Consider the following 18348-nt stretch of genomic DNA (forward strand, 5'->3'; position numbering starts at 1 on the left):
CGAAGATAAAGTTTACCCATAACCTCACAAACTCAAATACATAATTTAATCTCAATTTCATGCCTAAAATCGTGGTCTAAATCCAAGAATTCAAATTTCTAGGTTTTCCTCAAACTTTCAAATTTTTACTACTTTCCATGCTAAAACATATACATAATCGATGTATTTATCTCAAACTAGTATAAACCACTTACCTCATGCTTGGTGGTGAAAATGTCACTCCTAAGTTGCTCCAAATCCGGCTCCCATGGAGGAAATGGGTTGAAATGAGCCAAACCCCCGTTTTAAAGAAACCTCACTGCCTCCAGCCTTTTCGCACATGCGGTCACTTGGTCCTCTTCTGCAGTCCCGCAGGTCCGGACCAAGCACCGCTTCTGCGGTCCAGGGATCCCAGCCCATTGCTGCTTTTGCATCCTCTTCTCCGCAGGTGAGGTCCCGCTTCTGCGGTGCGATGACCACATCTGCGGTCCCAACTCTCCCCACCAAAATCGCATTTGCGACTCAGGGCCGCTTCTGCGGCTCTGCACCTGCAGCCCAAGCCTCGTAGGTGCGGTTACACCAGAAGGCAACTCAATTCTTCTTCTAACTCCAAATTCGATCCGTTAACCACCCGAAATCCACCTGAGGCCCCCGGGACCCCGTCCAATCACACCAATGAATCCCATAACATAACGCGGACCTGCTCGAGGCCTCAAATTACATCAAATAACGCTAAAACCATGAATGACACTCCATTTCAAACTTGATGAATTTTAGAACTTCGAACTTCTTCATTCGATGCCGAAACCTATCAAATCACCTCCGATTGACTTCAAATTTTGCACACAAGTCATATTCGATATTTTCCGGAATCGATTTCCGACCCTGATATCAAAAAGTCCACTTCCGATCAAAACCCTTCAAATTTCTAACTTTAGCCAAATGACTCCAAAATGACCTAAGGACCACCGATCGCGCTCCCAATACCAGAATCACCATACGGAGCTACTCCCAGACTCGGAATCCCAAACGGACATCGATAACACTAAAAGGCACTTCAACCCAACTTATGAAATTCTTCCAAAATGCTAACTTAAATAATAGGCGCCGAAACACTCCCGGGTCATCCAAAACCCGATACGGATATACGCCCAAGTCCAAAATCATCATACGAACCTGTTGGAACCTTCAAATCCCAATTTCGAGGTCTTTTACTCAAAGATCCAATCCTTGTCAATTCCTCCAACTTAAAGCTTCCGAAATGCGAATTCTCCTTCCAAATCAGCTTCGAACTTCCCGGAATTCAATTCCGACCATGCGTACAAGTCATAATACCTTAAATGAAGCTGCTCATGGCCTCAAACTGCCGAACGACGCACTAGAGTTCAAAACGATCGGTCGGGTCATTACATTCTCTCCCACTTAAACATACTTTCGTCCTTGAACGTGCTGAGAACTGTACTGGAGTTGTCCATAATCATTATTCAACACCTTGAGTACCTACCCGTGCTACCACAGCTCAGTTGAGCACATTAACTTGATCACATATGAAGATATTCTCTTTTATTCAACAAATAAGCTTAGAACCCAGTTCCAACACCCAGCATTTTCTGCCAGGCCTGCCTCCGATATATGAACACCGTATCAATCACTACACGATGTACCAGAACACGACTTCATACCTTTGCTGAATTCTCACCATGCGCCATATCATTCACATGACCATAATAACATTCTCTGATAATAACAACCGGCATTCCATGAATCTGATGCTCACAATGCACCTCATGACATGTATAAGTCTTATTCCAACTCTTACAATACCGCCATGACGGAGGAGACGTGTAGAAATTCATAACCAACTGCCGAGTCGACCAACCGTTGAGGCTATACTCTTGACAAGAATCATTACCTCATTCTGAACCAAATAATGGTATTTGCTCTTTAATATACTTAGTATAATCCGATTGCACTGATCCTAGATCCAACAATCTCGTCTCACCCAGTATAAGCTGCTCAGGCAATAAGCCACCCCAGACATAACTAGACGTCTCATATGATGCCAAAATGTGCCGATAGGCCACAAACTTGAACGTGATACATGAGGAAAACGAACTCTGGAAAGGGCTACTCAACCCACGTAACTACTTAGACGACCGAAAGGTGACATGAACCTTCCTCAGAAAATGGAAAACAAAACACACAAAATAGAACATAAGGGACTGCACTCAACATCAAACTGTTGCGGCGTGCAACCCGATCCAAACAACATACCCGTGGCGGCGTGCCATCCGATCCATACATAGAACTCACATAAGGAGATACACACCGAGCTAAATTGCTTATTACTACTAAATACCGAATATCGGTTGCAAGCACGTTAAGTGCATAATACCATCCCTAGGGAGACAGATAGCGCCATAAGTTACAAAACTCAAGCACAACTGAGGTGCAATATATAGTCTGAATCACAAGAGCCATCCTGCTCACATAACACCATTGCTACGCAGAACCTCAAAACATAAGAAATTCATCAAGCTGTTTGACAACTCGCATGCCCCAATATAGCATTGCATGAAATAGCCTACGACGAAATAACATCCAACGTCCGAATACTCCTTCATAAGGAGCGCTATGCTGAAATGAACACATCCGGCCCGATATAGAGCCCACCTTCATATTTAAATCCATCCACAGACCTCAAGCCGATTCGGACCACACCGTACTAGGCAAATAACCTTTCAAGGGTCCATAAATACCTCTTTTTCCTATAACTTAGAGGAACAACCACCATAACCGGAGTAAACCTCCACGGTCCACAACCCAATAAATCGAGTGCCCTTCAGGCATAAATTCTCAAATTAGTGATACTACCACAATCTTCATACTTGGTTTAAATCTTCAATCAATCAAGTGACTACATGTCGCACTTATACAATCTTCCCGTGAGGTACGCTCCCACGACCTTCTGCACTAGATAACGAGTCTGCACATCCATAACACCGGTCACCCAGATGTTGTAAAGCATAATAAGAATCTGCAACCAAGATGCAAAGCCTCCTACAGAAACACCGATCTCAGGTGACGCCGAAGACAATACCAGCTTACTCTAAACATCCCAATCCTTTTCTCTGCTCATCCGAGCTCGTGACCTCCTTGTCAACACCGAACCGTAACCTTGATCCTCACTTCCAAATTTCATACCATTCACTGCACCTAACATACCAATAGGCGATAGCGCCAGAATTTCATCATAACTCCTGAACCACTAATAGGGTAAACACTTCATCACCTAGAAACTTTTTACTTAACTCTTTCCAAGAGAACCATAGCAACACGCGAGAAACTTCTCATAACCGTAGAACATTCAAATCCACAAGTAGTGGTCTAAACTACCATAACCCTTTCGGGGCCCGACCACACATAACAGGCCATAGTACTTGAATATTCCCAAATAAAATTAATTACGGCGGCCGTCGAACCTCGCACGTACCGTCACAAATCACATGTATAACTTATTCACGCTGAAGAAACTGATCACCGCCACCATTGTGCCAATTCAACTACGGCTAACCAATCTAACTTCTTCTAATTCACCCTTAACTTGCCTTACAGATAATAATGACTCCATTTAGCCCATAACGAACTCAATCCGCACTCATCCCGAGTGGCCTTGTATCACGAGACCATGCTGTCTCAAATCCCACGAACCATCTCATACCTTCCTTATGCGCACATTCGCATCCTCAACTGATATGCCCATTCTGATAACTTCACTACGAATCCAAAGTCATTTCCTCTCATTCTTCCAAATGCTACACTACAAGTCGAAAATATCATAGAACATCCCGAGCCTCTTATCGGATAGCCAGTAGAATCCTTCGCAGAAGCTTTGCCAACCATGCGACCACCGATCTGCTCACAGGAGACAACCCACCTGTGGAAATTACGCGCCGACATCTTCCAACGTCGCTGCACGGGGTACAATCACTACGACATCAGTAACTCATCCTGAGTCCGTACTCATTCACCAATTGTACTAGTCCGTTCACTTCTTATGGACATCAACTAAATGTGAGACAATATCTGTCAATTCAAAGTCATAATGTATCCTTCTTCATATCAAATAACTTCTTTCTGCCGTATCAAATCTCCCGCCATATAATAGCCGATTGTCACGATCCAAGTTCTCCCTCCATGAACTGTCATGATGGCACCTAGTCTCTACGACTAGGTAAGCCTAACAATTTGCGGAAAATGAATTAAAGGTACAAAACTAGCCAACTAACAGGTAAATATAAATAAAGTGTTTAAAATGCCGCTCGACATATACCATAATAACACTCCCAAATACCAATAATAACACTCCCAAAACCCGGAATCTCATAAATCACAAGCTAAAGAAATACATAGTGTTCTAACTCAAAAAATCAAAACAAGGAAAAATACAAGAAGTCTATAACTGCAGGGAGAATAGAGAGGGACTTCTAGGTCTGCGGACGCGGAAGATATACCTCGAAGTCTCTAGATCCCCTCGCCTCACGGATAGTATGGCTGAGCCGAAGAACCTGGATCTGCACACGAAAAACATATGCAGGAAAGGGCATGAGTACACCACAGCATTACCCAGTAAGTGCCAAGCCTAACCTCGGTCGAGTAGTGACGAGGAAGGTTAGGGCCCTACCGGTTATATATATAACAAGGTAAAATAGTATGAAATGTGACAGTATAATTGAAATACTAATAGTCAATAAAAATGAAAATCACAGAAAGGAATAACTCAGTACACAGAGATATAGACAGGGGATCTCCCAAGATAACGTTCCGTAGTCCCAAACGTAAATGTGCAGAGGATCTCTTGAGATACCGTCCCGTAGTCCAAATCATAAATGTGCAGGGGGATCTCCCGGAATACCGATCCGTAGTCCCAAAATAAATATCCAGTACAGGGGGATCTCCCGGGATACCGTCCCGTAGTCCCAAATATAAATGTGCAGGCGGATCTCCCAGAATACCGATCCGTAGTCCCAAAATAAATACACAATAGTATCAACAAGGAATTTTACCGTTTTATTCAAGTTCGTATCAAGAGGCAGGTAATTCCTACTCTAAACATGCTACACAGAATCCAAGTAAAGTAGTTAAAGCAGATAAGAAAGTTAAGTCACATAAGCATGCTTTCCTAAGCTAAACAGGAGGCTTCAAATACTAGTATTTCTCAATTAAAGGAAAACACAGATATTTAATTAATGGAAAATGGGGTTTTCAACAATTTGCACGTGTACGCACTCATCACCTCACGTACACGGCATTCATATAACAACAGTATCAAAATCCTAAGGGGAGTTCCCCCACACAAGGTTAGGCAAGCCACTCACCTCGAACCAGCTCAAAATCAATCCGATAACACGCTCTTGCCACGAGTATCCAACTCTGAGCGGCCCGAATCTAATCAAATCAATTACTTAACGTAAATAAAACTACAAGCAACTAATTTAACTAATGAATTTAAAGCTACGACGAGAAATTAGAAAGACGCCCAAAACTCCTCCCCGGGCCCACATCTCGAAATCGGGTAAAAGTTACCAATTTAGAGCACCCATTCACTCACGAGATCACTCGTCCAAAAATTACTCAATTTCGACAATTAAAACCCGATCAAAACCCAAAAACTTGGTTGGGGAACTTTTCCCCCAAATCTCCATTCTTCCACTCAAATTCTTTGATTAGATGTGTAAAACAACAATAGATTAATGAAATATAAACAAAATAGGGTTAGGAATTGTTACCCACTGATTTCCTCTTCAAAAATCTCACAAAATCGCTTTTTCCCAAGCCCAAAATTGAATTTGATGTTATGAACTTCAAACCCTCAAAATTTCATATTTCTGCCCAGCGATTACCATATCTGCGGTCATGGGGACGCACCTGCGGTCCCGCTTTTGCGGCTAGAGAACCGCACCTGCGAAAATTCATTAAGTCTCCATTCACCGCACCTGCGCTCCACTCCTCGCAGATGTGGTTCCGTTTCTGCAGTCTTTGAGCCGCATCTGTGACCAATGGTCTTCATGCCTCAGACTGCATCTGCGATTACCAAGTCGCTTCTGCGGCGCCGCACCTGCGGTCCAAAATCCGCAGGTTCGGAAACAACAGGTTCAGCAAATTCAGAAGTTGCCTAAGTCCAAATTCCAATCGTTAAGCATCCAAAACTCACCCGAGGCCCCAGGGACCTCAACCAAGCATACCAACCAATCCTAAAACATCATACGATTTCAGTCGAACCCTCAAATCACATCAAACAACGCTAAAACCACGAATCACCCTCCAATCCAATCCTAATGAACATGAAATCCCTAAATTCTACAATCGATGCCGAAACCAACCTAACCGTGTCCGATTGACCCCAAATTTTGCTCACAAGTCATATTCAACACTACGGACCTATTCCAACTTCCGGAATCAGATTTCGACCCCGATTTTGAAATTTCAGTATCGGCACGAAAACTCCAAAAATTCAACTTTCGGCATTTCAAGCCTAATTAAGCTACAGACCTCCAAAACACAATTCGGACATGCCCTAAGCCCGAAATCACCCAAAGGACCTAACGGGATATATGGAATTCCATTCCGGAGCCGTCTTCACACTTCTCCGACTACGGTCCAAATTCTAAGGCTTAAGCTCTAATTTAGGGACTAAGTGTCCCAAATCACTCCGAAACTCAAAACGAATCATCCCGGCAAATCATAATAGCTGAAATAAACTCGGGGAAAGCAGCTAATAGGGGATCGGGGCATTAATTCTTAAAACGACCGGCCGGGTCGTTACATCCTCCCTCTCTTAAAATATTCGTTCGTCCTCGAACGAGCATAGAGAAATACTTGAAGTGGTGAAAAGATGAGGGTAACGACTGCGTATATCCTGCTCGGTCTCCCAAGTCGCCTCCTCGACCGACTGGCCCCGCCACTGAACCTTTACTGATGCGACGCTCTTTGACCTCAGCCTTCGAACCTGCCTGTCCAATATAGCCACTGGCTCCTCAACATAAGATAGATCCTTGTCCAACTGGAATGAACTGAGATCCAACACATGCGACGGATCACCATGATACCTCCGGAGCATCGAAACTTGAAATACCGGGTGAACTCCTGCCAATCTGGGAGGTAAGGCAAGCTCATAAGCAACCTCCCCAACATGTCGCAATACCTCAATGGGACCAATAAACCTAGGGCTCAATTTGCCCTTCTTTCCAAATCTCATAACGCCCTTCATAGGCGAAACCCGAAGCAAGACCCGCTCTCCAACCATAAATGAAACATCGCGAACCTTCCGATCCGCATAACTCTTCTGTCTGGATTGGGCTGTGTGAAGTCTATCCTGAATCGCCTTAACCTTCTCCAAAGCGTCCTAAACCAAGTCTGTGCCCAATAATCTAGCCTCACTCGGCTCGAACCAACCCATCGGGGATCTACACCGCCTAACATACAGAGCCTCATACGGTGCCATCTGAATGCTGGACTGATAACTGTTGTTGTAGGCAAACTCTGCCAGTGGCAAGGACTGATACCTCTGAACTCCATCACACCCACGGAGCATATCCTCAAGAATCAGAATAGTGCGCTCGGACTGTCCGTCTGTTTGGGGGTGAAATGTTATGCTCAACTCCACCCGAGTACCCAACTCGTGCTGTACGACTCTCCAGAATGGTGATGTGAACTGAGTATCTCTATCTGAAATGATGGAAACTGGAATACCATGAAGACGAACAATCTCCCGAATAAAAATCTCAGCCAACCGCTCTGATGAATAAGTGGTATATACCGAAATGAAATGTGCGGACTTGGTCAGCCGATCCACAATCACCCAAATGGAATCGGACTTCCTCAAAGTCTGTGGGAGTCCAACTACGAAGTCCATGTTGATCCGCTCCCACTTCCACTCCGGAATTTCTATCTGCTGAAGCAAGCTGCCCGGTCTTTGATACTCATACTTCACCTGCTGATAATTGAGGCACTGAGCTACAAACCCAACTATATCTTTCTTCATCCTCCTCCACCAATAGTGGTGCCTCAAATCCTGATACATCTTCACAACACCCGGATGGATGGAATACCGCGAACTGTGGACCTCCTCCAAAATCAACTCCCAAAGCCCATCAACATTGGGTACACATATCCGACCTTGCATCCTCAATACCCCGTCATCACCAATGGTCACATATCTAGCATCACCATGCAAAACCTTGTCCTTGAGGACAAGCAAATGAGGGTCATCGTACTAACGCTCTCTGATACGATTGAACAAGGAACACCGAGAAACCTCACAATCAAAGACCCGACTGGGCTCCGAAATATCCACTCTCACAAACTAGCTGGCTAAGGCCTGAACATCCATCGCCATGGGCCTCTCTGCTGCTGGTAGATAAGCCAAACTACCCAAACTCTCCGCCCAGCGACTCAAAGCATCGGCCACAACATTGGCCTTGCTTGGGTGATACAAGATAGTGATATCATAGTCCTTCAGCAGCTCTAACCACCTCCTCTGATGCAAATTAAGATCCTTCTGCTTGAACAGATGCTGCAAACTCCGATGATCAATGTAGATCTCACAAGGAACATCGTACAAATAATGACGCCAGATCTTCAAGGCGTGAACAATAGCAGCTAACTCAAGATCATGGACAGGATAATTCTTCTCATGCACCTTTAGCTGTCTGGATGCGTAGGAAATCACCCTAGCATCCTGCATCAATACTGCTCCAAGTCCAATTCTCGAGGCATCACAATAGATAGTATAAGACCCCGAACCTGTAGGCTATATCAATAATAGGGCTGTAGTCAAAGCTGTCTTGAGCTTTTGAAAGCTCTCCTCACTCTCCCCCGTCCACCTAAACGGAGCACCCTTCTGGGTCAGCCTGGTCATAGGTGCTGTAATAGAAGAAAATCCCTCAACTAATCGACGGTAATAACCCGCCAAGCCAAGAAAACTACGGATCTCTATAGCTGAGGATGGTCTGGGCCAACTCTGCACTGCTTCCATTTTCTTTGGATCCACCTTGATCCCTTCACTCGATATTACGTGACCCAAAAATGCCACTTTATCCAACCAGAACTCATATTTCGAGAACTTCGCATATAATTTCTTTTCTCTCAAAGTCTGAAGCACTATCCTCAGGTGCTGCTCATAATCTTCCCAACTCCGGGAGTATACCAGAATGTCATCAATAAAGATAATGATGAACGAGTCAAGATATGGCCTGAATACACTGTGCATCAAATGCATAAATGCTGCTGGGGCATTGGTCAGCCCAAATGACATAACAAGAAACTCGTAATGACCATACCGAGTCTTGAAAGCAGTCTTCGGGATATCTGGCTCCCGAATCTTCAACTGATGATAACTTGAACGCAAGAATCTTAGAAAACACTCGAGCACCCTGTAACTGATCTAACAAGTCATCAATACGAGGCAAAGGATACCTGTTCTTCACTGTAACTTGTTCAACTGGCGATAATCAATGCACATACGCATAGAACCATCCTTTTTCTTCACAAACAAGACAGGAGCACACCAAGGTGACACACTAGGCCGAATAAAGCCCTTATCAAGCAATTCCTATAACTGATCCTTCAACTCCTTCAACTCAAGAGGAGCCATACGGTAAGGAGGAATAGAAATGGGCTGAGTGCCCGACAACAAATTAATGCCAAAATCAATTTCTCTATCAGGCGGCATGCCCAGAAGATCCGCTGGAAACACATCAGAGAAATCCCATACTACTGGGACTGAATCAACTGTAGGGGTATCAATACTGACATCTCTCACATAAGCTAGATAAGCATCACACCCCTTCTCAATCATTCGCTGAGCTTTAATAAAGGAAATAACTCTACTGGGAGTGTGATCTAAGGTACCCCTCCACTCTAATCGCTGTACACCTGGCATAACCAGCGTTACAGTCTTGGCGTGGCAATCAAGAATAGCATAATGGGGCGACAACCAGTCCATGCCCAAGATAACATCAAAATCTACCATGCTGAGCAATAATAAATCAGCTCTGGTCTCAAAACCACTAAGAGCAATCAAACACGGCCGATAAACGCGGTCCACAACAAGAGAATCTCCCACAGGAGTAGAAACATAAACAGGGGAACTCAAGGAATCCCGAGATATGCCCAAATGTGGGGCAAAATAAGAGGACACATAATAGAACCGATGCATCTCTATGACATACAATCGAGGACGACGACACCACGTCGCAGATAGAAATTCCACCACACATGAAAGCACCAAGTCTCGTCACTCTATCAACCCAAAACTGATCATTTATAGTTCGATTGCCTTTCCTCCGCCAAAAATAAAATACCGAATCTTTGAATCATACACCGAGTAGACCTCCTTTCAAGTCATCCACTGACCCGACATATGAGCAAGTATCCTACCATCACATCAACACTGTGCATAACCAATCATGAGCATCATAGCAACCTGTAGCCTCAAGCTCTCAGAAGTGCAGCTACCGAGCTGAAATGACATAATATCCTTCCGCAAGGCGACGATAATAGCCCAACCAACTATGCCGGGAGAAACATCCCACACCACTTCTGTACTTCTGTAGTACCATTAAAATTCCCCAATTCCAATTTATAATAAGCACTTCACATCACATAAGATTGAGTAGGACGGAAACAAGGGCATAAGCCTTAAAGGAAATCAAATTGCACGATGAGGAATCAAGAAGGGAAGTGCTCCTAACAGCCCTGTAGCCTCTCGAAGATAAGTATAGACGTCTCTGTACCGATCCGCAAGACTCTACTAGACTCGCTCATGACTCGTGAGACCTAAGGGAACCTAGTGCTCTGATACCATGTTGTCACGACCCAAAATTCACTAAGGATCGTGATGGCGCCGGACACCACTGTCAGGCAAGCCAACACTAAGAAGTTAATTAAATTCTCATTTTAGTGATTATTGAAATCATCCCTTTTATACATTAAACAATAAATAATGAAATTCACTGAATAAATAATGATGTCTTTAACAAACTTAAATATTGAATAATCCCATAGTCATCCCAGAACTCGGTGTCACAAGTGCATGAGCAGTTTCTAGGACAAACAAAATGTAATACATAACTGTCCGGAATACAAATTGTACAGAAAGGAAATCACAATACAGCACTCTGAAGGAGACTCTGCCGGCTGAGGGTCGTCTCGAGAGGTGCAGCTCACCTAGGTCTCCATATCAACATGCCGCTGCGCCTGACAAGGCCACTAGTCATACATGTACCTGTGCAACAAAAATACACAGCAAGTGTAGTATGACTACAAAAATAAATTGTACTCAGTAAGTATCCCGCCTAACCTCGAAGAAGTAGTGATGAGGGGTCGACTCCGACACTTACTAGCGGTCTAATGATATTGGTACAGTAATGGAGTGAATAAACATGAAACAGAGTAAATATATGAAATAAACAAGTATAAAACACGTGATACAGTTCCCCTCTTTATAATTTTACTCAAGCTCTCAACTATCAAGTTCCCTCCGTAACCGAAGCATATATATAGATATAGTGGATTTCATTAAGGAAGTTGTCATAATTCAAATCAGGGAAAGATCCCTCAGATCAACTGGCTTCTAGCCAAATATATATATATATATATATAGGAAATGCTGAGGCGTACAGCCCGATCCAACATAAAAGTAAACTGTGCACTGCCAGAGGGTCGAATGGCACGAACCATAGATGCATCTATGTCCCCGCTCGCGAATCATACATGCGACGCTGTCCCCGCTCGCGAATCATACATGCGACGCGGTCAAATATAAATCTAATAAATTACCTCGCTCGCGAATCATACCTGCGACGCGGTCAAATATAGATTTAATTTTTAAGTCATATCTCTTTCTTAAATTCTTTTTCAAAATAATGGAAATTCATCTTAAAACTTTTTGAGTAATTTACCTCGCTCGCGAAACATACATGCGACGCGGTTACCCATAGATTTCTTAAGCTACTATAAGATTTCTCAACTCTTTTAGAATATACTAAGTTTAATGGAAACACTTAAATTCTTAAATTCCTCAATTTAAATTCCTTTCAGCACAATTATTACGCAACCTCAATCTTATTTCTCCTCAAGGCAAACAGTAAACATATATCAACAACAATATCAACAAGGCATAATGTAGCCTAAAACTACCCAGACATAGGCATAATAGTAGCTACGCACGGACTCTCGTCATCTCGTGCATACGTAGCCCTCACAAATAGGAGCACATATTTAATTATTTCACTTATGGGGTTAATTCCCTCTTGCTAGGTTAGAAAGGAGACTCACCTCACTCCGAAGATCCATAACCGGCTCCCCAAGCCCTTCCGGCGACTCAAATCTATGCACCGCGCTCCAAAACTAGCCAAATAAAGGGGCAAACCAATGAAAATACACCACAATACTTATAACAATTCAATTTATATAAATTCCCAACCCCGCACGAGAAGTTGAATAAATCGCCCTCGGGCCGACGTACCCGGATTCCGAAATTTTTCGAAGAAAAAGTTGAACCTTAACCTCATGATCTCAAATATATATAATTTACTCCCAATTTCATGCCCAAAATCGTGGTCTAAATCCAAGAATACAAATTTTTAGGTTTTCCTCAAAATCCCAAATTTCTACTAATTTCCATGCTAAAACATATACATAATTGATTTATTGATCTCAAACTAGTATAAACCACTTACCTCATGCTTGATGGTGAAAATGGCACTCCTAAGTTGCTCCACATCCGGCTCCCATGGAGGAAATGGTTTTGAAATGAGCCAAACCCCCGTTTTAAAGAAAGCTCACTGCCTCCAACCTTTTCGCACCTGCGGTCACTTGGTCCGCTTCTGCGGTCCCGCAGGTGCGAACCAAGCACCGCTTCTGTGGTCCAGGGCACCCAGCCCATTCCTGCTTCTGCGGCGAGATGACCACATCTGCGGTCCTAGCTCTCCCCACCAAAATCGCATCTGCGACCTCAGGGCCGCTTCTGCGGCTCCGCACCTACGGCCCAAGCCTCGCAGGTGCGGTTACACTAGAAGACATCTCAATTCTTCTTCTAACTCCAAATTCGATCCGTTAACCACCTGGAATCCACCTGAGGCCCCCGGAACCCCGTCCAATTACACCAACCAGTCCCATAGCATAACGCGGACCTGCTCGAGGCCTCAAATCACATCAAACAACGCTAAAACCATGAATGACGCTCCATTTCAAACTTGATGAACTTTAGAACTTCGAACTTCTTCATTCGATGCCGAAACCTATCAAATCACCTCCGATTGACTTCAAATTTTGTACACAAGTCATATTCGACATTACGGACCTACTCCAACTTTCGGAATCGGTTTCCGACCCCGATATCAAAAAGTCTACTTCCGGTCAAACTTCTTAAAAACCCTTCAAATTTCTAACTTTAGCCAAATGACCTACGAACCTCTAAATTCACTTCCGATCGCGCTCCCAATACCAGAATTACCATACGGAGCTATTCCCAAACTCGAAAAGTCAAATGGACATCGATAACACTGAAAGGCACTTCAACCCAACTTATGAAATTCTTCCAAAATGCTAACTTACATAATAGGCGCTGAAACGCTCCCGGGTCATCCAAAACCCGATCCGGACATATGCCAAGCCTAAAATCATCATACGAACCTGTTGGAACCTTGAAATCCCGATTCTGAGGTCGTTTACTCAAAGATCCAATCCTTGTCAATTCCTCCAACTTAAAGCTTCCGAAATGCGAATTCTCCTTCCAAATCAACTCCGAACTTCCCGGAATTCAATTCCGACCATGCGTACAAGTCATAATACCTAAAGTGAAGCTGCTCATGGCCTCAAACTGCCGAACGACGCGCTAGAGCTCAAACAACCAGTCGGGTCGCTACAAGAACCTTTTTATTTTTTCACCACTATTGGCACGGATATCAAAGAAAAAAAGTCTATTTTTGTCTTCTAGCTATTGTTCAAACTGTTCTTGAGCTACTCATTTCTTTAGTTGCAACCGAGCCCATCTCGAAGGCTCGATCGGAACCAGTTTCAACGTTCAACTTAAAGACAGGCTTAATTGTTTCATCACGTATGGTTTTGCCGTTTTGTTTCTCTTTAATTTAATTATTTGTTGTTCTTAGATCATTCATGTTAAATTAAATCATGTAATCTTTAAACCGCGCACAAATTCAATTGTTACACATTTTGAGGGTAAACACACCTCTTAAGATATCGATGTTGATAGCTTATGAAAAATCTTATGTACTCCATCGGTAATATATAAATGTAAAAGGACACTAAAAGCATGAGTTTTCGCTATAGATATGATCTCATATGTATCCTCTTAGTCACGAAAATATTCATGCATGATGTAGAATTATATCTGAGATATGATTATCACTAATCTGCAGTTTACACCATTGGATCAGATTAGGGGTTGATCCGCCGTCTTTCAGATAGATAAATTTTACTCTCACTAATAGAAAACGTGAAAATAGGAATAGAAGAATTAAAATACTAGGAGCAAATTAGGAGATAAAACTAGGAGCAAGGAGAAAAGGAAAGGAAGATTATTAATGCCACTCAGATACATTTTTTAGATAAGGATGAAAATTAAAGTGGATAAAGTCATGTTATGACCATGTATCACATTTTCAAGATATAATTAATCTTCAAATCTAGAAATTCTAAAATGTCTCAACCATTAATTAGTCCACACTCACATCTTAGTATAAAAAGCTGAATATAATTTCTTTCTTTAACCACATTCAAGCAAAACATATTTACATAGTATATATCTTGCTTCAACAAGATACACAACAACATAGACTAGTACTTGCGTTTTCACAAGGTTTCTACATCTTATATAATATTCAATAATAGATATATTAATTCTCCTTCTATGTGAAATCAATTGTTTATTTACTTTGATGCCGTAAATATGTAGCGTCATTTTATCATGATCATAGCATTCTCTTCATTTATGCAAGAGAAATTATACTACTACTAATCATTATGCTTCACTTCATTTGAAGTGGCCTCGTGAACATTGGCAGATATATAGAAATCGTGGGTTCGACAGCAACCATTGTTTCTTGTTCAAAAATAAATAAATGTATTAAAAATGAACATAAATATAGTTAATTAGATTTAACTATAATATTTTAATCTAACATCTATATTTTGATTTTTTTTACATATGTAGAAGCATGAACTCCATCAATAACGGGTTGAACAAAAAGAAGGTGGTGTTCATAATGGGAGCTACTGGAACTGGAAAATCTCGTCTCTCAGTTGATCTCGCCACTCATTTTCCAGGAGAAATCATCAACTGTGACAAAATGCAAGTGTATAAGGGACTTGACATTGTTACAAACAAAATCACAGACCCTGAGAAACAAGGCGTACCGCACCATTTGCTAGGTAAAAACTTATTGCACCTCAGTATTTACACCAAACGAATGTATAGTAATTTAACTTTAATTTTCTACATTTGCTAGGTGAAATTGAGCCGGAAGCTGACTTCACGGCTGAGGATTTCTGCTGTCAAGCTGTTTACTACATAGAATATGTGTTGAATTCTGGCCATATTCCAATAATTGTTGGAGGATCTAATACTTACATTGAGGCACTTGTGGAGAATCCAGTGTTCAAGTTTAAATCTAAGTACAAATGTTGCTTCCTTTGGGTTGATGTTGCCTTGCCTGTTTTACACTCTTCTGTTTCCAAAAGGGTTGATCACATGGTCCATGCAGGTCTGTTTATAATTCTCTTCAAAAAAAATTGTAGTGGTTAATCGTAATTACAAAGTGAAAAAATTGCTATCATCAAAAAACTCTAATAAAATTAGAGACGTTCTAAACTTTTTTCTTTTCGTCATCTAATTTCACCTGTAATTATCTCATATATGAAAAAGAATTAACTACACGCATGCATGGAACGTGCACAATCATTGTACAAACGTACTAGTGCCATGGTTAATTATATATGCATTGATTTAGTTTCTTTTAGTTTTTCTGTTTTTAATCAATCAATTGATTCTTGAATTAGTTATGGTGCAGGGTTAGTGGATGAGGTACGAGGAATATTTGTTCCTGATGCAGATTACACCAAAGGAATCCGACGATCCATTGGTGTTCCAGAGATGGACATGTATTTAAGAGAAGAAAACAAATCAAATATTAATGAAGCAGCTAAACAGATACTCCTTGAATCTGCCATTGAAGAAATTAAGCTTAATACGTGCAAATTAGTGTGTTGCCAACTTGAGAAAATTCGACGTCTGAGGAACAAGAAAATGTGGCCAATTCACCAAATTGATGCGACTAATGTGCACAAAAAATCTGGAAAAGAAGCTGATGATGCTTGGAATGAAATGGTGTTGAAACCTTGCTTGGAAATAGTTGAAGAATTTCTCAAAGATGATGAAAAGAATGTTGAGGCAGAAACCAACATTAGAACTATGTTTCCATTTAAGAAGCTGCAAGTTGCTATCTAAGATTTAAATTAAATGTGATGTTGTAATTAATGATGTTTATTTACTAGTGGCTAAGTAAAGGGAAGGGGAAGGGAAAGGAGGAATTGAGAGGGCGTTTAATTTTATATCTCGTGAGACCTATATTGTTGAAACCCTTCAATATTATTATATCTCTACTTAATAGAAAATATGTTTTTGAAAATTTATCATCTTAAGGAATGGGCTATCAATGGATCGATTTTTATTAATAATTTCATCTTGAGTGCCAAATTTATGCTTGGTTTCAATTTTATGCGGAATTTTTCTCCACCTTAACTATAACTCTGTGTTTGGTATGACATATGGAGGTTTTTTTCACGGACAAAACTTTAATCAAAAATTATTTTTTCACGAAAATTACTTTCGTCAAAAGTATGTTCCGATGTTTGATTTATGAGTGTAACAGTAATGAAACGAGTAATATGAAGTTAAAAATTAATACGGCTTTCAAGAAAAATATTGTCTAATAACCAAGCACCATAATTAAATGGTTGAATACATCTGGAGACACGTAAAATTGGCACAATTTTTTATTTAGACACCTAAACTTAAGGGTGTTCCAATTGAGCACTTATAGTATCCTAAACATTTCCAATTAGACACTTCTTGCTGAGTTGGCACATAGAGTGAACTTCACCCAAAATAGGCGCTTGAAGAGCCCAAAAAACAGATTTTATCTTCATTTTTTCTTCTTATTTCTTTCTTCTTCTTCTTCTTCTTTTCTCTACACCATCACTTCCACCATTGTCTCCCCCACTTTCACCATTGTTGTGCCTCCACCATTAATTTAGCTCGAAAGTTTGTACCAACAATCGTTTCAGTTGATTGAAACCGAAGTGAGATTGTATTATTCATTTGAAGTCAAAACACCATTAATGGAGTCTTTAAGAAAGCTTGAAGGTTTAAAATGGGTTACTTGATTTGATGAAAATTTGAGAAATTAATATTGGGATTGTTTCGAGTCTTCGTGGGGAATCTTTAGCTGAAATTATAACAAATTTGGAGGAGTTTCTCTTGAAATTTTGGATTAAAATCATGGTTGGAACAAGAATACACATGAAGATAGCGAAGAACACCAAGAACAATGATTTCAAGAACACCAATATGTCCTTTTTTTGTCTTTTCTTTTGTTAATAATGTGTCATTTTCTGATTGGGTGTAAATTAAAGTTTTTTTCTTTTTGAGAATGTTATGTTATTTTGTTTACTAAATAGATTTTAAAATAGTTTTTTCTTTTTTTTAACTCAAAATGATATATGTTCTTTTTTTATTTGTCATTCGCCACGTCAGCAGCGAGTGCATTGCACACACTTTGTAAGTTTGGTTAATTGTAAAAAAAGTGCCTAATTGGAACAAGTTTAGGGTAATATAAGTGCTCAATAGGAATACCCTTAAGTTTAGATGTCTAAATGAAAAATGGTGCCAACTTTAAGTGTTGCATCAGCCTAATTAAATTAACTCCCTCAAAAAAGTATTTTTATAGAAAATGACTTGAGTACACGAACGTAACAAATATTGAACGGAATGGTTAGCTCATTGACTGAACAACATTATTGCGGAAATACAACGAAAGCTACACAAGGTTGGATACTAAATAAGGCAAGTTTGTTGATGGAGATATAGTTTACAAGGAAAGACTTGTATAAATATTACTAAAAAAGGAAAGTTCTAAGTTTTAAAGAAATCAAAGGTCACATTACTTTATTTTGAATGTTAATTATCAGACTCACTATTAGGAGCTATCTCTTATTATAGGTAAATTCAATCCGATACTATAAAAACTCTAATGTCAGTACACAAAACTTAAACCAAATCAAATG

At 41.0% G+C, this 18348-nt stretch overlaps 1 protein-coding gene across 1 annotated transcript; it reads left to right on the top strand.

Moving 5' to 3' along the window:
• The first annotated feature begins 319 nt into the window (after positions 1-319).
• Positions 320-16510, top strand: LOC109216970 (adenylate isopentenyltransferase 5, chloroplastic-like). The gene is made up of 4 exons (XM_019381192.1): positions 320-543; positions 15218-15435; positions 15513-15767; positions 16074-16510. Exons 1-4 carry the CDS (start codon positions 320-322, stop codon positions 16508-16510), a joined length of 1134 nt encoding a protein of 377 aa, XP_019236737.1.
• The last annotated feature ends 1838 nt before the right edge of the window (positions 16511-18348 follow it).

Source organism: Nicotiana attenuata, unplaced genomic scaffold, assembly GCF_001879085.1.
Source record: "Nicotiana attenuata strain UT unplaced genomic scaffold, NIATTr2, whole genome shotgun sequence".
NCBI classification, from domain to species: Eukaryota; Viridiplantae; Streptophyta; class Magnoliopsida; order Solanales; family Solanaceae; genus Nicotiana; species Nicotiana attenuata.